Source organism: Monodon monoceros, unplaced genomic scaffold (assembly GCF_005190385.1).
Source record: "Monodon monoceros isolate NGI ecotype Baffin Bay Population unplaced genomic scaffold, NGI_Narwhal_1 Super_Scaffold_13, whole genome shotgun sequence".
NCBI classification, from domain to species: Eukaryota; Metazoa; Chordata; class Mammalia; order Artiodactyla; family Monodontidae; genus Monodon; species Monodon monoceros.
In genome coordinates, this window is record NW_021703769.1 from 1729375 (window position 1) to 1747300 (window position 17926).

At 50.7% G+C, this 17926-nt stretch overlaps 1 protein-coding gene across 1 annotated transcript in view; it reads left to right on the forward strand.

The window, feature by feature from the left end:
* The window catches only part of TAF4 (TATA-box binding protein associated factor 4), a gene marked incomplete at its 5' end in the record, with an annotated part of 70186 nt that extends 54401 nt beyond the window's left edge, over nt 1-15785 (forward strand). Inside the window, 2 exons of the mRNA XM_029219870.1 lie at nt 337-456; nt 14860-15785. Of these exons, the coding sequence (XP_029075703.1) occupies nt 337-456; nt 14860-15027 (288 nt within the window). The remainder of the gene's footprint in view (nt 1-336; nt 457-14859) is intronic.
* Nucleotides 15786-17926: the final 2141 nt, after the last annotated feature.

Here is a 17926-nt window from a genome sequence, read left to right on the forward strand (position 1 = left end):
AAAGCGATGGTATCTCTGCACAATAGGCCTTCCCGTAGCGATTTATGGTGTTTGCAAAAGTGTTTTCCTGTGCTTTGAAGCTTCACGATAATTTCTCATTTGGTGCAGTCCAGTCTCTGTACTCTCACACTTTGCTCATATCTGAGCTTTGCAAGGTGAGCATCTATTGCTTTACTGTTTTTCTGATTGCACAATATGCTTACTGTTTAAAAAAAACAGTCAAATGAAATTTTCATTTAGGAAAGTTTAGAAAACCCTTTGGTGCCTATGTATTACTTTTGTAGTAATAAAAAAAGTGCGTGAAATGACAGTCCCTGTTTCCTTTTCAAAACAAAGATGCAGCAGCAAGAACTGGCACAGATGAGGCAGCGAGATGCCAACCTCACAGCACTAGCTGCCATCGGGCCCAGGAAAAAGAGGAAAGTGGACTCTCCGGCACCGGGATCGGGAGTAGAGGTACCGCACGGACGCAGGGACGGGGGCTGGAAGGGCCTCGGGGCATCTGCGTCCCGCTCGCCTCTTCAGGGAGTCAGGCACGCCGAGAACGGGCTGTCGTTCGCGCACATGTTGTCTCACCGCCCTTGGAGTACTTGTTTTCTCGGTACATTCGATACTTTATATTCAAATCAACCTATTTGTGGATATCATGTGAGCAAGAAGTTCTTTGCATGAGGAAGTTTGATCACTGTAGCTTAACACGATGAGATTTAGACTGACTTCGAAGAGAATATGGGGAGATTCCGTCCGAAGACTGGCCTTTGTGGGGCTGACTGTCCTCCCTGAGTACTGGGGTTAACGTGAAGGAAGGTTGTTGTTGCCTGTTTCTGTTTGTCCAAAGTTTGTTAGTTTCTTGTTTTGTTTGCTGTCGTGTCTTTATATGTAATTACAAACCCAACTTTAGTATTTTTTCTTCAAACTGCCGGTTGTTTTATTAGTAAATCACAGGAAGAAAGAAAACATCGTCTTTTATGTTTACCTGCTTATTTACCATTTCTGGTGTTTTTCGTTCCTTCCCCAAGTTCCAGGCTTCCACCTGCGGTATTTCCCTTTGGCTTGAAGGACAGCATTTAGCGTTTCTTGTAGTGCAATCTGCTGGTGATGGATTCTTTCAGCTTTTGTTTACCTGAAAATGGTTGTATTTCACCCTCAAAAGTTTGAATGAAGTTTTCCCTGAATGTTGACAGTTTTTTGTTTTTTCTTTCAGCTCTGTTTTTTTAGCTTAACTTAATGTGTAATTTTCTCTCAACGTTCTTGAATAAGCCGAGCAGATCCAGACATACATCACTTAATTTTATAGAGTGACCGACTAATAGGGATGAGTGATTGTAAGAATTTTAGCCATCCTTCACGTTTTTCCTCTACTCCTTGAATCCTGTCTTAACTGCTGGTCTCTTTCTCTTTTCCAGGGAAACTCCTATTCTCATTTAGACATGTTATCTTGTTCCGGATCACAAAAAAGATGGGAGATTTCCCAGTGTGTTTTGCAAAATTGCAGAGCTCTTATTCTTAGACCTGAAAACAGCCGTAAACGTGTGACGGTCGTTGTCCTTAAAGACGTTGTTCCATCGTGTTCAGGGCCCCACTGTGATTTCAGTCCTTGTTTCCTGTCTGTCACGTGAGTCACTTCTCCAGCTGTTTTGAGGCGATCGTCTTACTTCTTAGAAGTTCGTCCGTGTGGTGTTTAGACTTGGTTCTCTTGCTAGTCACTCTGCTTGGGCTTCTCTGAGCTTCTTGGATCTGTAGGTCAGTAGTTTTCCTCAAATTTGCAACACTTTGGCCTTTATTTCTTCAAAACTTTCTCTGTTTCAGTCTTTTTCTATTGGGATTCCCAGTTATACCTGTGTTAAGATCTTTTTGATATTGCCCTGTGGGTCTCCGAGTCTGTATTTGTCCCTCTTTAATCACTTCTTTCTCTGTTCGGACTGGATCATTTCTACTGATCTGTCTTCAGATTCCCTGTCTTCTCCAGTCAGCTCTGCAGTCTGTCCAGTGAAGTTTTCACTTGTTGATATATCTGCAGTGCTGGGATTTACACTTAAGTCTTTTTTATGGCTGCTGAGTCTTTGCTGAGATTTCCCTGTCTGCTCACTTACTGAGGCCACATTTTCCCAGCATTCTTTGAACCTATTTGTAAAAGCTGCTCTAATGGTTTTGTCAAGTCCGACGTCGGGGGCGTCTCGATTCAGTCTCTGTCGACTGCTTTTTCCTTTGGCCGTGGGTCACGGTTTCCTGTCTCTCTGCGTGTCTAGTCATTGTCGTTTGGATGCTGGGTTTTGTGGATGGCGTGTCATCATCCTGTGAAGGGTACTGACTCTTGTTTCAGTTCACCTCCTGGCCGCTCATCTTGAACTTGTGTGTCTTGTGTCTCACTTTGGTGTTCAGTAGGGTCTGTGGAAATCCCATGATGTTTCTGAGCTCCCTCACCCAGTGGGGCTCACCCTGCAGACTTGCCTTCCCTGTGCAGGTCTTAGGCTTGGTTGGGGTGGGTCTTACATAGGGTATGATCCTTACTCCCGGGGAAGGGCCTTTGGCGACTTGGCCGGATGCTGGGAGGGAGAGCGTCGGGTGGGCTACACTCCAGCGAGGACTGCCACTCATGCATGTGTTTTGCTTACATCACGCTGTCCTCTCTCCCTGGACCCTTCATCTTAGTTTCATAAGTAACTTTATGTTTAATGCTAATTACAAGTCTGTGTGGATGTCTGTTTAGTCATTTGGTTTTTTGAATCTCGTTGTCTGATGGATTCTTCTGGAATGTTTCGTGGGGGCTGCGTTCCCCGTATTTGTGCATGTCGATGACGGTTTTGATGGCTAGAAAAGCCGTGGCTCACGTTTTCTTTCCTTGAGAATCTGTCTTGAGTAAATAGTTACAACTAGATAATTTTTTTCCTGGTGTGGAAGGTTGCTGTCAGTCTGATGGTAGTCTAGTTTTATTTCTCTTGTGTTTCTCATGTATTCTTTTCTGCCCAAAGATGCCCACAGAATTCTTTTCCCTTAAAGCCCAGCATTTTACTTGGAATTGGCTGTCTTGGGTTGGCGTTCTCAGGGAGAGGTTGTGTTCTTTCAACATGCAGTTAAACCTTTTTGTATTCAGGAACATTTTCTTTAATGCTTTGTTTGTTTTTGTTTTCCTCTTCGGAGATTCCTATTACTCGGATGCTGTATCTTTTGTATCTGCCATCAGTATTTGTCCTTTTCTCTTTAATCCTTTCAGTCTCTCTTTTAAAGTTTTACCCTGTTTATGCTTCTCGCTCTCCTAGTTCCTTCTTAAGGTATCATTTGTTGCGTTTGTTTGCTCTTGTGTTCTCTTTCGTGGAGAGTCTTCATTTCTCAGGTGAAATTTTCTTTTGTTTCTGATTTTTCCTTGCCTTTGTCACCTCATTTCTGAGTTTCGCTGATTCTGATTTATGTTACTCTTTCATGCTTCTTATCATTTTCTCAGTGTCTTTTAGCTTGTTTGGAAATAGAACATAGCAGTTTTGATCTCGTTTTGATTACGTCTTTTTGCGGTTTCTGATCATCTGTAGGGATGTTATTCTGCTCCTTATTCTCTTTTTTTCCTAGGGCAGCTTCTCTGGGACTTGACCTCTCTGTGGTTCACTTTTATGTGAATTTTGCTGTCTTGAGCCTTTAGGAGGAGGTGGTTTGCAGGTTTGCCAGTTTCACTGAGCTCCTCTTCCGTTGTTTCCGCGTGGTGACGAACTTGCTGTCTGAGACGTCAGGCTCTGCTGCTCCCTGACTCTCCCCTGGACCTTCTTGCCTCCATGGTCCCGGACTGTCCCGCTCAGCTTTAATTTTGCTCCTCGCAGGTTCTCTTCTGCGTGAGGCCCTGTGCTGCGGGGCCCTGGCGGGTCGGAGGCAGAGTTCCTAGCGGCGAGGCTGCTGCTGAGAGGAGAGAACTCCTGGCTGTAGCTGCTGCTCGCCAGTGAACCTGCCACTCCTCCCGGTGAACACCCGCTGGCCCCTGGGGGCCTTCGGGTCTTGCAGCTGCCCCACTGCTTTTCCTGCACGGTTTTCAGATAGGCTTGTGGCTGCTCGCGGTTCATCTTCACCGGTTTGGTTGTAAATGTTGTCTGCTGGCGTTTGGTTTTGCTTTCTAGTTGCTCTGTGTTCTATCTGGCCTTCGGGAAGATTCAAAACAACTTTGACGCCTCTGGCATCTTCTTCCCAGAATGTAATGATTAGTGTTTTTCAAAATGTTTTTCCTTTGATTTAGAGTAGTTTCAAACCTATAGAAAAGTTGTAAGAACAGTATAAAAAACTCCATTCAGATTCTCAATTCTGAACATTTTACCACCTTTATTTTGATACCCCTTCTTTTTTTTTTTTTTTTGCGGTACGCGGGCCTCTCACTGTTGTGGCCTCTCCCGTCGCGGAGCACAGGCTCCGGACGCGCAGGCTCAGCGGCCATGGCTCACGGGCCCAGCCGCTCCGCGGCATGTGGGATCTTCCCGGACCGGGGCACAAACCCACGTCGTCCCCTGCGTCGGCAGGTGGACTCTCAACCACTGCGCCACCAGGGAAGCCCTCGTCACCCCCTCTTTACACACACAAGTACGCGTGTGGGATGTTCCATCACCCCTAAATGCTGACAACGCTGGACGTTCTCTTGTGTTACTACTGCACCCATCCCCCCGCATCGGGAAATCAGCCCTGATGCCCCAGGGTCCCCAGACCTGCTCCCACTTCACCGCCTGTCCTGGTTTCTCTTTGATCCAGGCGTGTGCGGTGTCCGGCTGGCTTGTGGCGTGAACCTCTCCCCAGTCTCCCCGTTCCTGACGGTGCTGAAGAGGGCAGGTCTCTTGTTCTGTAGGATGACCCTTGGCATCACTAGGTGACCTTAGCCTTGATCACCTGGTTAGGTTGCCTGGCTGAGAAAGCAGCTTTCTCCACTGTGTAGTCAGCTAGTCCCTTAGCGCTTATCAGTGTTGTGTAAGGAGGCACTCCAGGGTCACGCAGGTACTCTGTTCCCATCACCCCTCACCCGGCCTTAGCACCCTTGCAGACTGCCCTTGCGTCAGGACCGCCAGGCTGGGGGCCAGGTCACGATGCTCTGTTTCCATCACACCTTCCACATTTACTGGTTGCCTTCTGCCGTGAAGAAGAGCTTCCCTCCCTCCCTCCCTCCGTCCTCATTCATTCATGCATTCGTTCATCACTGTATATGGACGCATGGATTCCTGCTGTATTCAGAGGGTTGTAATCAATACTCTCGTTATTTCTAGATTTGGTCAGTGGAAGCTTCTTCAAGCGGTTTCCTATATCCTTTTGAAACGTTGCCCTCGTCCTGTAAGCGTGAGAGGTGTCCAGGTGCCTCTTGTGCTTCCCCTGCCCTCACCCGCAGTGGCGCCCAGGAACCTGCTTCCTTGCGGTGGAGGGTGGTATTTAGAGACCAGTATTTGAGCACTGTGTGTGCTGATTGCTACGGGGGTCCCTGCTCCAGGTCCCCAGCAGTCAGAGCCCGGAACGTATGTATGTGTACAGGCGAGTGTGCGTGTGCGTGCGCGCGTGCCCCTTTCTGTATCTAGAACAACCCTGTGTGTTCTAGTTGATGCTGAGATTCTAGTCTAGGACCTCAGGGCTGCTTCTAGTCTTCTTCGTTTCCTTACTTTCGAATCCCTTCACAGACAGACAGAACGCAAGTTCCCGTTATTCTCAATATATCTGTTTTTTTATTTTTTTTGGCTCAATGTAACCAGTCCCCGAACCACTCTGGCCGCTGGGGTCCCTGTGCTGGGAGGGGAGGGCTCGTGGGAAAGGCATGTGGATTAACTTCTGCCTTAGGCGTTTTCTAAAGACGAGAAAAAGAGCACGTATTTCCAGACTGATGGGGAGGGCGTGAGTGTGGGGAGGAGTGTGGGGTGAGGGGGCACCTTGAGGAGGCGGTGGGAGGGATGCACGCCACCGGAGGTCCTGCGGCGTGGCTTCGTACGTTGCTGGTTGTGCCTAATTTAGGTCTTCAGGGATACTTGTGGGTTATATGTCTGACAGTTAATACGAAATTTGGAATTTAAAAAGTCCTTCATATGCCTTTGTTCATCAGAGCTAAGGCTTAATTTCTCTTTTTCTTTTTTTAGTTTAGGATTATTTCTTTAGGGTGTGTCTTTAAAAACAAATTTATTGTGAACTCATTTTAGACTTGCAGCAAAGTTACACGAAGAGTAAAGAGAGTTTCTGTATATCCCTCAGCTTACCCTAATGGGCATCATTGGTGTGATGCTACTGACTAGAGACCTTATTTGATTTGGTCTTTCAGAATTTAATTTTAAGTTAAGAAACTTTATATTTTAGAGCAGTTTTAGGTTCACGGCCAAATCGAGTGGAAAGTGCAGAGAGTTCCCATACGGCGTGCCCCCCCCCCCCCCGCTCCCCTCGCACCTGCACAGCCTCCCGCATCATCCATGCCCCCCACCGGATGCTGCGTTTGTTACAGTCGATGAACCTGCACGGACACTTCATCACCACCAGAGTCCGCAGTTTACATCCGGGTTCCCTCTTGGTGTTGCACATTCTGTGGGTTTGGACAGATGTATGATGGCCTGTATCCACCTTTACAGTATAATACAGAGTAGTTTCACGGCCCTAAATATCCTCTGTGCTTCATCTGTCATCCCTCTTTCCCCCCAGCCCCTGGCAACCCTTGATCTTTTTACTGTCTCCATAGTTTTGTCTTTTCCAGAGTGTCATAGAGTTGGAATCATACAGTCTGTAGCCTTTTCAGATTGGCTTCTTTCACTTAGTTAAATGCATTTAAGGTTCCTCCGTGTCCTCTCGTGGCTTGGTACCTCATTTCTCTCTTTTTAAGGCTGAATAATATTCCGCTGTCTGGATGCACCACAGTTTATTTATCCGTCACCTGCTGAAGGACATCTTGGTTACTTCCAAGTTTTGGCCACTGTGAATACAGCTGCTATAAATACCCAGGTGCAGGCTTTTGTGTGGACATGAGTTTTCAGCTCCTTTGGGTAAATACCAAGGAGCACAATTGCTGGTTCGTATGGTGAGAGTATGTTTAGTTTTGTAAAAAACTGCCAGACTGTCTTGCAAAGTAGCTGCTCCATGTTGCATTCCCGTCAGTTACGAATGAGCGTTCCTGTTGCTCCACATCCTCACCAGCATTTGGTGTTGTTGGTGCTCTAGATTTTGGCCATCCTAATAGGTGTCTCGTGGTGTCTCATTGCTTTAATTTGCATTTCCCTGATGCATGACGTGGAGCATCTCTTCATGTGCGTCTTGTTTGGCGAGGGGTCTTTTAAGATCGTTGATCCATTTTATTTTATTTTTTTAATTTTTATTTATTTTTTTATGCCTCACGGGCCCAGCTGCTCTGCGGCATGTGGGATCTTCCCGGACCGGGGCACGAACCCGTGTTCCCTGCATCGGCCACTGCGCCACCAGGGAAGCCCCGTTGATCCATTTTAAAAATTGTGTTGTTTGTTTTCTTGCTATTGAGTTTTTGGAGTTCTTTGTATAGTTTGGATGAGTTTTTTTTTTTTTTTTAACCAGATATGTCTTTTGCAAATGTTTTCTCTGTATTTGATTGTTACCATTCTCCACTGAAGATGTAGGATCCCATCCAGTACCCCTCCTGGAATTTGGTCACCATGTCTCTGTAGCCTCCTCTGGTCTATGACGGGTCCTCTGTCTTTGCCTGCCTTTCCTGATCTTGACACTTTGAAGAGTGTGTGGTCGGTTATTTGGTAGAAGGTCTCTTAATTTGAGCTCATCTTACGTTTCCTCTTGATGAAACCCAGGTTATGTAATTTGGCTAGAATGTCGCACCAGTGATACTGTGTCCTCAGTGCATCGTATCAGGAGGTACGTGACATCTGTGTGTCCCGCTGCGAGTGATCACTTTGAACACTTGGTTCTAGGGGGGTCGCAGGCATCTCCGCTGGAAAATCTGTGTCCCTTTGTAATGAAAGTGTCTTGTGGGAAATGCTGAGGGACCGTGCCCTCCTGTTTCTCCTCGTTGGCACCACTGCTTCCCGTGTTCGGTGACCGCGGGCTGACAGGCTCTCCTCCTCTGTCCCCCGTTTGCTGGTTGGAATTCTGCCAGCCCTGCTTGGTCCTCGCGAGCCCTTCAGTTGGGCTCCTCTGTCCTGTTGACGTAACGTGTCACCTTCTGAAGGGTTCTTACTCTCTCGCGTCACAAATGTTCCAGGCTTACCTTATATTTTCCCTGCCCTAACAGTGGAATCGACCGTTTCTCCACAGAGCCGCGGTTCTTTTTGTTGGGACGCGTGTGCAGGGACCAGGTCTGGGCACCGGTGTGCTCGGGCCCCTGGGTGTCTTGCTCCAGCCCCCTCGGGGGTACAGCTGGGGATACATGCACCGCCCCACCTGTGTTTTCTGTGTCTGTACCGAAGGCGGTGGGTCCAACCTGCCGTGACAGGCCCTCCGAGCCGCCCCGCGTCCCACGTGGGAGGCCTGACTCTCACCATCATGGTGGGTTTGCTGTTTGTCCCACCCTACTTTGCAGATAAAAAGGAGGTCCACAACTGCTAAGCCCTGTGAGAAGGAAGTGGCTGACTGTCCAGAGTAGCATGTGTCTTCCCAGTTCCTTCTGTGTGTAGCCCTGCGGCGCCCCCGAGTTCTGTGTCCTCAGCACCGCAGAATTACTAGATGAGCCCTTTCCTGCTGCCCCGCAGCAGGCTGTGTCCCTCCGAGTGGCACAGCTGGGCTCTTCTGCTGTCTGTCCTCCAGTGTGGCGCCCCCCCCCCTTTCGTTTGGTTGTTTATTTTGGGGGTTCTCAGAGCCAGAGCTGTACAAATGCCTGCACCCAGCAGTGCCGTCTCCTCCCCCTCAGACACAAGCGTGTGTTTTGCGATTTCCGCCTCTCTTGAGGAAGCATAATGTCAGCGCCCTTCTGCAGTGGGCCGTTTTCACTTCGCATGTTCTGGAGTGCACTCCATGCCGTTTCGTGGCGATGCTCCCCATTCTTCACAGCAAGCGGGGTGCTTCTCCGCACCCACGTGTCTTGGGCGACCCCCTCCCTTGTGCATGGACGGTATTGTATTCTTGGGGGTGTGTGTTGTGGGGTGAAGGTAAGTGGGTCGGTAGTTTTGTTAGGAATTGCCAAGCTCCCCTCTGGAGGGTCGTGCCAGTTCTCACCCGCCGGTGGTGAGGGAAAGGCCCTGTCTCCCCACAGCCTCCTGGCGTGTGTTGCCACAGTTTGTCATTTTGCTGATCTGTTGGGCAACAGGGGTGCTCAGTTTCGGTGAATGTGCTGTGGGTGCTTGAGAACAAGGCGTATTCTTAGGCAGGTGTAGGGCTTGCTGGGTTTATATGGGGTGCACCTTACCGATTACGCCCACTGTGTCTTTGCTTATTTTTGTCCACGTGATGTGTTTTGTGCTGGATGGATGTGGTGTCCCAGAGCTTTCCGTTGTTAGTGTGTTTTTGTCTTTTTTTTAAAAATAAATTCATTTATTTATTTATCTTTGGATGCGTTGGGTCTTCGTTGCTGCACGCAGGCTTTCTCTAGTTGTGGTGAGCGGGGGCTACTCTTCGTTGCGGTGCGTGGGCTTCTCACTGCAGTGGTTTCTCTTGTTGCGGAGCACAGGCTCTGGGCATGTGGGCTTCAGTAGTTGAGGTGCGTGGGCTCAGCAGTTGTGGCTTGCAGGCTCTAGAGCGCAGGCTCGGTAGTTGTGGCGCACGGGCTTAGTTGCTCCGCGGCACGTGGAATCTTCCTGGACCAGGGATCGAACCCGTGTCCCCTGCATTGGCAGGCGGATTCTTAACCACTGAGCCACCAGGGAAGTCCTTGTGTTTCTGTCTTTATCTCCTTGCATCTCCTGCAGTTTTTGCTTTGTATGGGGGTTGCTGTGTTATTTGGTGCATAAACATCCGTAAGTGTTACATGTTCAACGTGAGTCGTGATTTTTACCATTGAAAAGCGTCAGCCTTTGCCCAGTGGGCTTGATGTCTCCTTTGTCCTCAGTCAGGGCCGTTACCCCTGCTCTCCTGTTTGCATCAGCCTGGAACACCTCCATTCTGCTTGATTTGTAGCCCTTCCTTTAGGTATGTCTCTTGTGTAGAGCACACGGCAGGGTCTTGTTTTCTGAGTCCAGTCGAAAAGCGTTTTCCTGTCACGGGTGAGTTAGGCCCGTCATCTGTATTGATATAGCTGACAAAGTGGGTTCTGACTCGGTCACAGTATTTTATGATGATGTGTACTTTTTATAGTTGCTCTGTTTTTTGGTGAGATGTGTAGTCTTTGCTCCTTAACTAAGATTTTTGTTCGTGTTTAGGATGGTTTGTAACTGTGCTCTAGTGGTTACTTTTGTATGTCAGTGTTTCTGGGCGTCTTCAGTCCCCGGTTTTCACGTGTGTTTCCTGTTCGGCTTGCGTCAGCCTTCTCCTCGGCTCCCCGGTGGCCACACTGCATCCGGAGCCTGTGGTGTCCCCTTCCCTTCCCCTTTCGTGCTTTGTTGCGTCATTTCCGCCTTGTCACAGCGCTTGCCGTCTCCCAGCCTCTTCCCCGCCTCTGCTGTGGCACCAGCTGCATGTTTATATATTATAAATGCTTATTTCTGCGTTTTTCTGAGGTTTCCCCGCTCTTCCCTTGTTGGGACGACCCCTGCCCGTGGCTGAGCCTTCGCAAAGCTCAGGTGCAGAGTCCCCTGATGTTTTGCAGGTTGAAACGGTTTTTCTGTGGCCTTGATGTGTGGAGGACAGTTAGGCTGGATATAAAAATGTTGGTTCACACTTGCTTTCAGTGATTTTTCAGTGCTGTTGCATTGCTTTCTGTGTTGGTTTGGGAAAGCCTGATGCCAGGTTAATTCTCTCGTCTTGATGGTTTATTTTCTCTTTTTACCTGGAGGCGTTTTCTTTATCTTGGAAAGCTGACAGTTTTATGAGGCTTTGTGGAAGTTGATTTTTATGGGTTAACTTTCCCAGGTGCCCACATGCCCTTTCAGTGTGTCGGTTTGTTTTGTTTTCTGTTTCTTGAAAGTTTCCTTGGATTATAGTTTGAGTGTTAACCTCTGCTGCACGTCTGTCTTCCTTCTCCGGGGCTCTGACGACTGAGTACATGTCCTCCTTTGGTTGCTTCCTTTTCCCCTGTTTTTTTCCCTGGCCCTTTAATTTCTTTTCTTTGTCTCATTTTTATTCTCTTGTTTTTCTGCCTTTCTTCTTTGCCTCTTACTACATTTTTATTCAAGTCTTTTCTCCCCTGAGCACCTTACGGTTTATATTAATTTCTGAGATACTTTTGTCTTTTTTTCTCATTTCTTTCTTGTGTCAAATCAACTCTCATTTCTTTCTGGTTTTCAGTCCATTTTCCTGCTAAGTTTTGAGGTTTTGATTCAAGGTGATTTTCATATCCTCAGATGTTAAGTATATTTTGTTTTGTTGAAAGCGTTGTCTTACAGTTTTCTTGTTTTTCCAGACTGACTTTGTCTCTGATACATGTGGAGTTTCATCTTCTGATTTTTTGCAGTGGTTCTTTGTGGACCTGCGTATCTTCCTCGTGTGCATTTTCATGGTTGGGGTGTTTACAAGATTCGCCCTCGGACGGTGCCCTCTGCTGACAGTTCTGCGAGCCCGGTGGCTTCGCAGGTGTCTGTCCGAGGGTGAGGAGGGCTGAGGGTCCTCTGGAGGCGAGACCCTGTGCCTGCCGGCCCCTGCATTCCCCCCCGCTTACTTCTTTGCCTGCCGCCGCTGCCCAGTTTCAAAGGACTCATCTCAGAAGCTGTGCGCTCTTAGGCCCCCCAGGCCCGCTCTGGCGGGAGCCCCCCCTCCCTGCTCTGTCTCTGGTGCTTGGCCTCGTGGAGGCGCTGTGGGCCCCGCCCAGGAGCATCGTTCCGCGTGGGGTCCGGACCCCATCCTCGTGTTGTGCGGGTGCCGTGCCCCGCATAGGTCTGTGTTTCCCTCCCTGTTCTGGACGGTTCTTGGGGAGACGATGGGAGGTACCGGGGTGAGCTTGTCTTCAGCCTCCTGCGAGTGGCCCTTGTTCTGAGCTGAGTGCCCGAGGGGCTCCGTCGCTGCCGCTTTTCACAGCGCCCTTCAGCTGCCTGTGCTGGGCGTGGGCTCCGTTTCATGGACAAGTGTGGGGACTGCGCTGGCAGAAGCGGAGCAGAGCAAGCTGGCCGGGGGCCTGTGCTCTTGGCGCCGTGACCTCGTCACTCGCCGTCCGGGACGCAGGGACATCACGTGGGTTAGAGGTGCCCTCTCGTGGGCACAGACCTCTCACTGTTGTCGAGGGGGCTCTGGGGGGAGCGGCAACGAGGCCCCCGTGGTGCGAGTCCCCCCGAGACAGTCCCCGAGGGGCTGGTGCTCTCCGCCGACTGGGCGAGTGGCCACGGCAGGTCTGAAGCTGCACTGGCTGCCACCGCTGGTTGTGCACGGCCCTGGGGGCCCCAGCGAAGTGACCCCGCGAGCCAGGTGGGGTTGGGACGGAGGTGATTGTTTCCATTTGGTTTTCACCTTGAGTGTTTGTTGCCTGTTAGGTTGGTTGTGGTGTTTTTGACAGTGGAAAGATTGCCTTCAAAGGAGATACCAGCCTCCTTTCATGAATCCTCTCAGCAGTCCTGTGACAGGACATGATGAATGGTCACACAGCACTTTCAGGGAGGAAGCTGGCCTCCGGGAGAATGTAAACCGTGTGTCCACGGTCGCTTTGTTTCAACCCCAGTGCCTGCAAATACAAAACAAAACACACCGAATCAGCCTCTTTGCTGGAGTGTGAATGTTGTTGAAGGTGGACGCCGGCACCTGCCCCGCAGTTTTCTGTCATCTGAGGTCACTGCTGGTCGCTCAGCTGCCGTGCCCGAGGGCCGCTTCCCCAGGCTTCCCACATGGGGCTCTGGGCCGGACCGGTCCTTGCGCCCGCAGGCTGGGCGCTGGGTTCCTGTGACCGCCTTCTCTGGCCAGGACACCCCAAGGGCAGTACGATCGAAGGACGGCACTCACCCCATGAAATCAGAAGTCATTTGAGTTGTCAAGTAGGATGCCTTTTGAGCACATAGGCTTCTTATTCAAGTCCATAGAACAGTGACGCATGGCAGCGTCGTGACCTTTGGAGCCTGAGACGTGCGGAGTGGGGCCGGTGTGGTCCCGGCCCCGGAGCCCTGGCTGTGGGCTGTGCTAACGCTTGCCTGTCCGGTTTGTTTGGAAGCACTGCTGACTTCTGAAAAAGATCTCATTAAAATATTACTTGCAGGGATTGCTTGAGTTTCAGCTTTAAATGCTGTGCCTGAAGGGAGCCCTCACCCCTGTCCCAGCTGGGTTTGGCCGTTGAACTGTTTTGAGAGTAAGAACATCACACGTGGCCCAGAGTTGTAGCGAGTGTCACAGAAGACACCTGGCCCGTGGTTGAGGGAGCGCTTTGCTCTCCACGAGCCCCAAGGTCTGGTGCCGCCCTGTCTGTCCCGGGCGGGGAGGAGCTCCCACCTGCCTGATGGCCCCGCCGGCCCCGCCCCAGCCGTCTGGCCAGGCACTGGCCTCGGCTTGGCCTGCAGGCTCCCCCGTGGTGCAGAGGCTTCACACCCACAGGGCCCCCGGTGCAGGCCAGCTCTCCGGCTGCGGAGATGGAACCCCATTTTCCTCCTGGCTCCTCTAAACTGTGTGCTTTCATCACCCCCTTTTCAGGGGCGGTTTGTCTTGTTCACAAAATGCTCCTTTAGGGCTGTTATGGAGACTCAGGGGAAGCTGCCAAGAAAACCTATATAGTTGTTCAAACACGGAAAAGTGTCACCAGAGGACCGGCCTGGAGGAGGGACCCCGGTGGTTTAAGGGTGTCTGAAGGGGGCGTAAAGAACACGCGGTTAACGGTGGAAGGTGGAAGAAGGGCGTGCGTGCCCTGAGCTGCCCTGAGTGCCCAGGAGGGACCAGCCTCACCTGCCACCTGCTGGCTGCTTGCTGTGCTGCCGCTTCCTCCAGCATCATAGGGCTCATCGCTCCCACCTTAAACTTCGAGAAAACGCTGTAAAAATAGCACTGTAAGGTTTGCGCTTCAAATATACAAGAGCGACTTTAACCATCAGAATACAGACACTCAGTGTTCATTCCGAGTGGAAAACCGAGGACTGTCCGATTGGGAGTTGCGTGGTTCATGCCTGCGAGTGTCGGTTGGAGGTGGTGACATGCTGAAACCACGGGACGCTGCTGCTGAGGGGAGGCGACGTGGCAGGAGAGCGCCCGGAAACCCGCCTGTGCCAAGCAGGCAGGCATCAGAGCCCCAGCCGTCGCCCGGATCCCCCGCGGGCCGACCAGGCTGGGCGCCGAGCGGTACAGGCCGGCCGAACTGCCGCTGTCAGCCCGGGGAAGCAGGGAGCCCCCTCCAGGCCATGGACGACGTGGTGACTGTGGAGCCCTCGGCGCAGCCAGCCGACCACCGCCAGCCCGCCCAGCCCAGGAGTCTAGACCTTGCGGCCTTGGGAAGTGTGCCTTTGCCAGCGAAGCGGGGATGTCACGGCCGCCGCGGGCACAGCATCAGCACACCTGAGTCCCTGGACGCCTGGAGGTCGGGGACGCCAGCCACAAGCCCTGGAGCTGTTCTGCCGTCCCCTTGGGGCAGGAGCCGCCACCTTTTCCTTCCTCGTGCCCCAGGGGCCAGAGTCTGAGCTCTGGGGGGAATCTCGGGGTTAGTGTTCTCGAGCGCGTGCCTGACAGCACCAGTCCTGGAGGGTCGGCGTGCCCCCTGCTCTCACCCCTCCCCGTTAGGGACTCGTAAAGCACTTCAGCTCCAGCAGTAGGCCTGGCTTCCTCCAGAGCCAGGGTTTCTTGGGACACCTGTAGGGAAACGTGAGTTGGTCCTGGGGCGGCACCTGGCCCTGCCCCTTCCTTCCAGCGCCGAGGGCCCTGCCCACCTCTGCGCACCACTAACTCGGCTGTCTTCTCCTTTCTCGTCACCAGGGCTCGGGCCCAGGCTCAGCGGTCCCAGGCAGTTCCGGCGTCGGAACCCCCAGACAGTTCACGCGACAAAGGATCACGCGGGTCAACCTCAGGGACCTCATATTTTGTTTAGAAAATGAACGTGAGACAAGCCATTCACTGTTGCTCTACAAAGCATTCCTTAAGTAGCACGGACGCGGCCTCTTAGCCGGAGACGCCTGGGGACTTTTTCTATATTTGCAGATGACGCCTTTTTGTAACAAGCAAATGGGATATTGTTTAAAAGCAGCCACCTCTTTACAATGGAACAGTTTTATATTCCTGTTTCTAAGTCAACTCTTCAGTATGAAGGAAAACACGTTTCTGTAACAGAGAACGAGAGGCCCGCGGGTACTCTTAAAGGACAATTAAATCTTAACTCATCTTTGATCGAGTGGCCTTCTTGCCAAACAAGCCATATATAAAAACTGATGGAATCGTTTAGCAAATAAGTAGCTGCCCTCTGTCACCTCATAGCGGTTTCTACATCGTTTGTGCATTTGGTTTAGTTCAGCCCAACTTACTGCGGAGGTGTGTGTCTACAGCCGATGACCTCATTTCATTTATTTTATTTTTGTATTAGTCAGTTGGCAAAGCAAACTGATTTTTTTAGACTATTTATCTCCTTCCCGTCCCCGGCCCTCCATTCAGGACCCTCAGGGAGCAGGCAGCTCACCGCCTGCCTGCGCCTGGGGCTCCTCCCTTTCTGCTTCGTGGGGCCCGGCGACGCGGCTCCTTCTGAATGTGTGGGGTCAGCATCTGTACAAATGCATTTTATTTGCTATCGTTTGTAAAGCTGTAAAGTTAAAAGAAATGAAAACCTTTTCAGCATAAATCTATTTTACTTGCACTGTTTTTTAGCTAAAAGTGAAAAAACTTAGATGAAATAAAACCAGAGTTGAGAAGAATCATCAGAAGAGTGTTTCTCAGTGTGAATCAAGTGTTGAAAACTGGTTGGTGTATTTTGTCAGTAATTGTACATAACCTTTGGCACACAACGTGAGGACGGCTATGTAGCTATAATTATTTTGCTAAGAGGCTGTATGCAAGCTGTGGACTCGCTTTACAGACGTCCAGAGCAAAAGCCCCTTCTTTGTACCTATTTTTTTATTACAAATATACTAATTGGTTCTTTATATTTTCAGAGGTTATTGTATTAAATTGTCTATTGATAGTACTTTTATGACTGTAAATACTTCGGCTTTCTCCGTGTGGATTCTCACGTTAGACTTTATTCGCGCGTGTGAACTGAATGCTGATCAGTATTTTTTACCAACGCCTGAAAACTGTTACACCTTTTATTTTGTCTTTTAGGAAATCCCTGTCTTTCCATTTTTTCATGTAAATTTTGCACAGTTACTTGTTCATATGTAAATATTTTACTTTCAGAAATGAAGTTTTTAATTGCTATTGTTTTATATAGGATTGAAAGAAAATTAACTCCTTTATTAAAAACAAATTTATCTGTATTTGTTTTGCCTATTTTTCCCAGTTTTCCAGTTGTAGATTCTGCTGCCAGAGACTCAGCTCTGGTTCCGCTGAGGTGTATTTATGAGCTCCTTGTTAGAATCAGTGTCTAAAACCCAGCGAATCTGGTAGAAATAGCCTCACTTCCAAGGACAGGACCTGCGTGCTCCAGAGTAGGACCCGGTGGGTCACGTCCGAGGGCCCGGAAGCCGAGCTCAGGCCTTGCCCTCAGCCTGGGGCTCCCCACGTCGGACACAGATGGACTTGCGCAGCGTGGACGCCGGGCTCCCGTCCGTGCAGAGGCACAGGGGCACCCCTGGGAGAGGGAAGGTAAGGCGAGGAGTGGGGGAGATCCGGGGTCGGGGGCGGGGGGCAGCCCCAGCCCTGATGTGGACCCACCCCCTGGATGGGGAGGGCGGGGTCTCCCGAGGCCCCGCCCCGTCTGGCGGTGAGCATGACAGGTTGGCCTTGATGAACCATAGCTCCCGAGGGGCCCCCCTTTCAGAGGCTTAGCCGCCTAAGTCCCCACCAGCGCTCGGCCTCTCAAGAGCCACAGACCCTGTCCCTGGCGTGATGGTTTTCGGCATCTAGCTTTCACGTTAATTTTGACGAGTTTGCTGGATCTCCCATGATCCGTGGGCTTATTTACGAGTTACGGTCTCATTCTGGTACCTGTTGCGTCAGTTGCCTGGGGCTGCTGTGACAGAGCACCATGGACCGGGTGGCTGAGACCACAGGTTTTGGTCGTCTCCGTTCTGGAGGCTGAAGTCGAGACCCAGGTGTGTGGGCCATGTTGGTTCTGAGTGCGGTGGTGGAGGATGTGCCCTGGTCCCCCGGCTTCTGGTGGTCGCGGGCATCTTGGATGTTCCTTGGGGCGTAGAAGCGTCGCCCCTTCACCTTTCCGTGGTGTTTTCGCCGTGTGTGCATCTGTCTTTGTGTCTGAGTTTCTCCTTTTCACAGGATACCAGTCGTTTGGATGAGGGCCCGCCCTAGTGACCTCATTTGAACTTGATGACCTCTGTGAAGACCCTGTGTCCAAATAAGGTCATGTTCTGAGGTCCTGGAGTGTTAGGACCGCCACACAACCCCGGCATAAGCTTTTTTTTTTTTTTTTTTTTTTTAAGGGAGGGGGGGATTGCAGTTCAACCTGTAACGCCTGTGATTTTGGATGATGAAAGAAACTAAATCTGAATTTTCAGAGCCTGAGCAGGGAGTACCAGGGGCACGACTTCCAGTCTTCCCCCTGCATGAAAACGCCCAAGGCGGTTGATTAATTAGGTCATGCTTGGACTTTCTGTCACGACTAATACTTTGCTTTCACTAAGTTCTTGGCCTGAAATAAACTAGGTCAGTCAGTAACGGGCAGCAGCGCCTGGGTTTCTGCAGGTGCAGTAGCTTTAGTTCCGGCTTCTCTGCACGTCCTCCTGGGCCCAGTCGTTCTGCCAGGGGCCTCGCCGAGGCACAGACTGACGCTCGCCGGGGATTGATCCCTGGCAGAAGCGTGGCCAGCAGCCTCGAGGCGCCTTTATCCGTTATTTCTCCCTCCTGTGGGCACCGGGTGCTGTTCAGCGTTTCAGCACAC